Source organism: Portunus trituberculatus, chromosome 8 (assembly GCF_017591435.1).
Source record: "Portunus trituberculatus isolate SZX2019 chromosome 8, ASM1759143v1, whole genome shotgun sequence".
NCBI classification, from domain to species: Eukaryota; Metazoa; Arthropoda; class Malacostraca; order Decapoda; family Portunidae; genus Portunus; species Portunus trituberculatus.
This window is the reverse complement of record NC_059262.1, coordinates 1915001-1922500: the sequence shown is the minus strand read 5'-3', so window position 1 is coordinate 1922500 and position 7500 is coordinate 1915001. Positions and strand designations below refer to the sequence as shown.

General features: G+C 44.6%; 1 protein-coding gene across 1 annotated transcript in view; it reads left to right on the top strand.

The window, feature by feature from the left end:
• The window catches only part of LOC123500876 (tolloid-like protein 2), a 72453-nt gene that overhangs the window by 40761 nt on the left and 24192 nt on the right, over positions 1–7500 (top strand). Inside the window, 3 exon segments of the mRNA XM_045249462.1 lie at positions 602–708; positions 3151–3277; positions 5396–5620. Of these exon segments, the coding sequence (XP_045105397.1) occupies positions 602–708; positions 3151–3277; positions 5396–5620 (459 nt within the window).

The following is a 7500-nucleotide window of genomic DNA, read 5'->3' as shown; positions in this document are numbered from 1 at the left end:
AGAAGAGGAGGAGGAGGAGGAGGAGGAAAGGAGGAGGAGGAGGAGAGAGTTAATGAGGGGAAGATGAGGTAATCAGGAGGAAGAGGAGGAGGAGGAGGAGGAGGAGAAAAAACACAAGTTGAAAGAGTAGAGGAGGAGGAGGAGGAGGAGGAGAGAATTTGGCAGGTAGAGCCAGACACACACACACACACACACACACACACACACACACACACACACACACACACACACTACTCCTTTTGTTTCGCACACAAATAAACACTTTGATGAGAGAGAGAGAGAGAGAGAGAGAGAGAGAGAGAGAGAGGAAGGGATAGGGAGCACATCTCCTCCTCCTCCTTGTCTTTCTCCTTCACCCACTTCAGAGAGAGAGAGAGAGAGAGAGAGAGAGAGAGAGAGAGATAATCGCCGTCATCATCACCCCCATTAAGACGTCGAAAGAGAGAGAGAATATTTTCCCCAAATTTTTCCCCTCACTTTCCTCTCCCGTCTTTCCTTTCCCTCATATTCCCTTCACCACCACCAGCACCACTACCACCACCACCACCACCACCAGGACCACCACCACCACTAACCTTCCCCTCTGTGTCTCCCCTCACAGGCCAAGACTACAATTTCAACAAACTGACAGCAGAAGAAGTGAACTCTCTTGGTCTTCGATATGATTTTAACTCCATCATGCACTACGCCCGCGCCACCTTCGCCATGGTGAGAGAGAGAGAGAGAGAGAGAGAGAGAGAGAGTCATATTTTTTTGTGCTTAAATGATTGAATGATAAAATTGAGAGATAAGGAAAGATATGTTTATGAGAGAGAGAGAGAGAGAGAGAGAGAGAGAGAGAGAGATAGATGAAAAAATTATGAACGTAAAATTGAAGTGAAAATATTATGAGAGAGAGAGAGAGAGAGAGAGAGAGAGAATTTATCACCACTTTCTTTAAAAACATCATTACCCATCTATCTTTATTTCTCTCTCTCTCTCTCTCTCTCTCTCTCTCTCTTCTATGTCCGCTCTTTATCATGTTTCCCCTTGTTTCTCCCCTCTCACATTATTACAAGTCTCTCTCTCTCTCTCTCTCTCTCTCTCTCTCTCTCGTTTTTTCCCCTCTTCTTTCTCTTCCAACTATATTATCAGCCTTCTCTCCCCCCTTTCCTTCCCCTCCCCCCCTCTAAAATTTCCTGGAGGGCTCTCAAGAAAATTTCCCCTCAATATTTCCCCTCAGAATTTCCCCTCAAAAATGTCTGTTTTATTTTTCTTATTTTTTTAGTATGGCATTATTTCCCTCGTAAAGTCTCTCTCTCTCTCTCTCTCTCTCTCTCTCTCTCTCTCTCTCTCTCTCTCTCTCTCTCTCTCTCTCTCTCTCTCTATTTTATTGTTTTTTCATTTCCTCTTCCTTCCTTTAAGTCTCCTCCTCCTCCTCCTCCTCCTCCTCCTCCTCCTCCTCCTCCTCCTCCTCCTCCTCCTCCTTGAATTACTCCCCTCATTCCTCTCTCCTCTTCCATACCTCCTTATCCCCTCTCCCTCTCTCCCCTCTGACCTCTTCTTACCTGTCCTTCACTCTCCCCTCTACTTAGCCCTCTTACCTTATCTTTCCCCTCACCCTCTCACTTCCCCTCACTTACCCTTCAAGTCGTGTACCCAACTCTCTCTCTCTCTCTCTCTCTCTCTCTCTCTCTCTCTCTCTCTCTCTCTCTCTCTCTCATTTATCTTCTTCTCCCCTCTTTTCATTTATTTTTTTCTTTTTGCTAATTTTTCCCCTCACCTCGTTTCCCCTCACTATGTTACCATTTTCCCCTTATTTTTCCTTTTTCCCATTCACACCATCCCTTCTTTCCGTCTCTCTTTTTCCCCTCTCTCCTCCCCTCACTTTTCCCCTACCCCTCTTCATAACCGCAACTCCCCCTAAATTATTTCCCCTCACTTTCCTCTCTCTCTTCCATCATTTCCCCTCATTTTCTCTCTTACCTCTTTCCACTCACCCATTTACCTACTTACCCACTCTCCCCTCACTCACTCCCATTATTTACCTTTATTTCCCCTCACTGACCATTATTTCCTCACTAACCACTGCTTCCCCTCAATCACTCTCGCCATTATTTCCCCTCACTGACCTACTCCCATTGTTTCCTTCCCACTTCCCCTCACTAACCCATTTATTCACTCCCATTATTTCCCCTCACTAGCCCTTTATTTCCTTCTCACTTTCTCCTCACTCCATTATTTCCCCTCACCCATTATTTGTTTTTCCCCTCACTCACCCATTATTTCCCCTCATTAGCCCTTTATTTCCTTCTCACTTTCCTCACTCACTCCATTATTTCCCCTCACCCATTATTTCCTTCTTACTTCCCCTCACTCACTCCTATCATTTCCCCTCACGTCCTCTTACTCATCGAATATTTCCTTCTCATTTCCCCTCACTAACCCACTCATTATTTCCCCTCACTTCCCTCAATCACTAGTTATTTCCCCTCACTGTCTTTTCATTGATTCCCATTAATTCCCTTCCCCTCACACACACACCCCTCATTTTTCCCTCACTCACTTAGCCCCATCATTTCCCCTTACTGACCCAATCGCTCACTTTTCCATTACTTCCCCTCACTCACTCACACCATTATCACTTCCCCTCACTCACCCATTCTTTCCACTCATTTCCCCTCATTCACACATTATTTCCCCTCACTCCCCCATTACTTCCTCTCGGCACTTACCCCCATCATTTCCCCTTACTAAAACTCTTACTAGCTCTCCCGTTATTTCCCCTCACTCACCCATTATTTCCCCTCACTCACCCATTATTTCCCCACTCACTCATTATTTCCCATTTCCCTTCACTAACCCAATCACTCTCCCACTACCTCCCTTCACTTCCCCTCACTCACCCACTATTTCCCCTCATTCCATTAACACATCGTTTCCCCTCACTCACTCCTCCCATAATTTCCCATCACTCACCCCCGATAATTTCCCCTCACTCCCCCCATAAGTTCCTCACTCACCCATTACTTTTCCCCTCACTCACTCCCCCCATTAATTCCCTCACTCCTCCCCATTAATTCCCTCCTCCTCCCCATTAATTTCCTTCACTCCTCCCCCCCTATTAATTTCCCCTCACTCACCCATATCTCCCCTCACTTTTCCCCTCAGTCTACGTACCTAGATACGATTCGGCCCCGGCCAGAACCGAATCAGGCCGAGTTGCCGGAAATTGGACAGCGGATTAGGCTATCTGAGGGAGACATCGCCCAGACCAACCTCCTCTACAAGTGTCCAAGTAAGTCCCCTCACTTTCCCCTCACTTTTTTTCCCTCACTTTTTTTTTTTTTTTTTTTTTTCGTTTTCGCACACATATTCTCTCTCTCTCTCTCTCTCTCTCTCTCTCTCTCTCTCTCTCTCTCTCTCTCTCTCTCTCTTATTTTGTTTTCCTCTTCATTCTTCTTCTTCCTCTTCTTCTTCTGATGTTTTTCCCTCCATCTTCTTGTCATTTTCCTTTTCCTCCTCCTCCTCCTCCTCCTCCTCCTCCTCCTCCTCTTCCTCTTCCACATAACCTTCCCTCCTCCTCATAATTCTTCGTCTCCTCCATCTCCTCTCCTCTTCCTCCTCCTCCTCCTCCTCCTCCTCCTCCTCGCCATCTTCCTTTCATTTCCTGAACGTTCCTCCTCCTCCTCCTCCTCCTCCTCTTCTTCTTCTTCTTCGTCTTATTGTTATTAGTCTCCTCCTCCTCCTCCTCCTCCTATTTCCTATTTTTTTTTCTATATTTTCTTTAAGACATTCCATTCTCTCTCTCTCTCTCTCTCTCTCTCTCTCTCTCTCTCTCTCTCTCTCTCTCTCATCATTCCTTATCTTTTTTCCTTTGATGTTTTTTTTTCTTTCTTTTCTTCTTTTATCTTCTTCGTCTTTGAAGTGTTGCATGTCTTCTTCTTCTTCCTCTTCTTCTTCTTCTTCTTCTTCTTCTTCTTCTTCCTCTTCTTCTATTTTTTCTATTTTCTTTTCGTTTGTTCATTCATTTGTCTTATCTTTTACCTCATTTCTCTCTCTCTCTCTCTCTCTCTCTCTCTCTCTCTCTCTCTCTCTCGTGTTTATTCTTATTTTTCTGGCAAGTGAGTAAGTGTATGAGTGGTTCTTCCTCTCTCTCTCTCTCTCTCTCTCTCTCTCTCTCTCTAGTATCATTCTGGTCGCGTGATCTCTCTCATTCTTTCCATTTCTTTCATTCTCTCTCTCTCTCTCTCTCTCTCTCTCTCTCTCTCTCTCTCTCTCTCTCTCATTTCTTTATACTTCCTCATTCTTCTTCTTCTTCTTCTTCTTATTGTTGTTCATTTTCTTGCTCTTCTTCTTGTTCTCGTTGTTTTGTTCTTCTTCTTCTTCTTCTTCTTCTTCTTCTTCTTTATCCAGGTTTGTTTACTTCTTATTTACTCTTGTTAGTCCAATTTTCGTTTAAGTGGCAGAGTCTTAAGCTTTTCACCTCTCTCTCTCTCTCTCTCTCTCTCTCTCTCTCTCTCTCTCTCTCTCTCTCTCTCTCTCTCTCTCTCTCTCTCTCTCTCTCGCTTACTAATTCTCTCACTTACTCTCTTCAAGCACCTGTTGTCCTCTTTCTCATCCTCTCTCTCTCTCTCTCTCTCTCTCTCTCTCTCTCTCTCTCTCTCTCTCTCTCTCTCTCGTCTCTTCTCATTTATTTTTTCTTTTTACTGATTTTTTCCCCTCACCTCGTTTCCCCTCACCTTGTTACCACTTTTCCCCTTACTTTTCCTCTTTTTCCCCACACACACTATAGTAGAATAGTGGTCAGCCTTCCACTGTGGTAATCTGTCCCTCCACACTGTAGCAAGGCAAGGTTAGGTTAGGTTAGGTTAGGTTAGGTTAGGTTAGGTTAGGTTAGGTTAGGTTAGGTTAGGTTAGGTTAGGAGGCAGTCGTGCAGTGGTGGCAAGGTCTATTACTGTTTGGCTCACCTTAACCCCTTCAGTACTGGGACACATTTTTACCTTGAGATTTGTGTACCATTAGACCATTTTATTGACATTAGGAAGGGTCTATGGAGGTCACAAGATTAATAGCCACTGTCTTCATTATTTTAACCCCTTCAGTACTGGGACACATTCTTACCTTGAGATTTGTGTACCATTTGACCATTTTATTGACATTAGGTGAGATTTGTGTACCATTAGACCATTTTATTGACATTAGGTGAGATTTGTGTACCATTAGACCATTTTATTGACATTAGCAAGGGTCTATGGAGGTCACAAGATTAATACCCACAGTCCTCACAATTTTAACCCCTTCAGTACCGGGACACATAGTAACCTTGAGACCTGTGCACCATTAGACCAATTTACTTACTGAAGGGGTTAAATTCACCTCCCCTCACCTGACACCTTTTCCCCTCCCCCCCAGAGTGCGGCAGGACATACCAGGAGACCAGTGCAGTGTTCTCCTCCCCTTCGTATGTGAACTCCGCGCCGCCACCCGGGGGAGAGAAATGCGAGTGGCACATCACGGCGACCCACGGGGAGCGCATCGTCTTGAACATCACCACCATGGACATCTTCAGTAGTGACGGGTGTGCCACGGATTACCTCGAGGTGCGCGATGGCTACTGGCACAAGAGTCCTTCCCTCGGTGAGTACTGGGAGGGGAAAAAGAGGGGAAATGCAAGGAAACTCATCTGAGGGGAAATGTAAGGAAACTCATCTGAGGGGAAATGTAAGGAAATTGATCTGAGGGGAAAAAAGAGGGGAAATGTAAGGAAACTGATCTGAGGGGAAATGTAAGAAAACTGATCTGAGGGGAAAAAGAGGGGAAATGCAAGGAAACTGATCTGAGGGGAAAGAGGGTATATAGAAAGAAACTAGAGGGGAAATACAAAGAAACTAACTGATCTGAGGGAAAAGGGAAAAAGGAGGAAAAAGGAAACTAGCTGATCCAAGGGGAAAAGGTACTGACACAAGGGTCCTTCCCTCGGTGAATACTTGCTGGGAGGGGAAAAAGAGGGGAAATACAAGGGAACTAACTGATCTTAGGGGAAAAAGGAGAAAAGAAGGAAACTGATCTGAGGGGAAAAAGAGGATGAAAGAGGGAAACTAACTGATCTGAGGGGAAAGAGGTACTGGCACAAGAGTCCTTCCCTCGGTGGCTACTTACTGTGAGGGGGAAAAGAGGGGAAGTAGAAGGAAACTAACTGATCTGAGGGGAAAAGGGAGGAAAAGGATACATTTGGGAGGAAAAAGAAAATAATGTGAGGGGAAAATGAAGAAAAATTGATGGAAAACAAGGAAACTAACTAGAAAAAGAGGGGAAAACGGGAAATTTCGTTGTTTAAATGGTTAGTTAAGATTTGAGGGGAAAAATAAATTAAAGAATCAGTTATGTGAGGGGAAAAAGAAAAATGTGAGGGGAAAGAAAAAAATAAAGAATGAGAATTTCTGTAAGGGGAAAAAAGGAAACGTGAGAGGGGAAAAGAAAAAATGAATAGTTAATATGAGGGGAAAAAGGAAAACTATGAAGAGTTGAGGAAAAATATAAAGAAAAATATGAATGAGTAAATTTGAGGGGAAAAAGGAAAAAATGAGGGGAAAAAGGAAAAAAATACGACGAATGCGCTAACATGAGAGGGGAAAGGGAATAAATGAAGAATGAGGGGAAAAGAAAAAACTAAAAAAAGAATTAATGAGGGAAAAAGGGAAATAACGTGTTTTTAAGTTTGTTTAGGTTAGATTAGATAATATGAGGGGAAATATGAGGGGAAAAGGCAAAGATAGATTAAGATAAAACGAAGGAAAATAACTGACCTGAGACAAAAAGTGAGGGGAAACAGGGATATTACATAACGAGGGGAATGAGTGGTGGTGTGTGTTTAGGTTGATGAGGGGAGAGAGGGGAATGAGGGGAGAGGGGAAAAGAAAAGATAATTAAGGGGTTTGGTTACGTTAGATTAGGTTAAGTGAGATAATGTGAGGGGAAAAATAGACTGAGGGGAGAAAAGGGTAAAAAAGATAGACTGAGCGGAGGAAAAGACAAGAAACTACTACGTAACTTCCCCTCTTTTCCCCTTTTCCACTCAGGTCAGTTACATGCTCTTTCTCCCCTCAGTCTATATTTTTAGTAGGAGTAGTAGTAGTAGTAGTAGTAGTAGTACAAGTAGTAGTAGCAGCAGTAGTAGTAGTAGTAGTAGTAGTAGTAGTAGTAATAATAGTAGTAGTGGTAGTAGTGGTGATAGTGGTGGTGGTGGTAGTGGTGGTGGTGGTGAGTGGTGGTGGTGGTGGTGGTGGTGGTGGTGGTGGTGGTGGTGGTGGTGGTGGTGGTGGTGGTGGTGGTGGTGGTGGTGGTGGTGGTGGTGGTGGTGGTGGTGGTGGTGGTGGTGGTGGTGGTGGTGGTGGTGGTGGTGGTGGTGGTGGTGGTGGTGGTGGTGGTGGTGGTGGTGGTGGTGGTGGTGGTGGTGGTGGTGGTGGTGGTGGTGGGTGGTGGTGGTGGTGGTGGTGGTGGTGGTGGTGGTGGTGGTG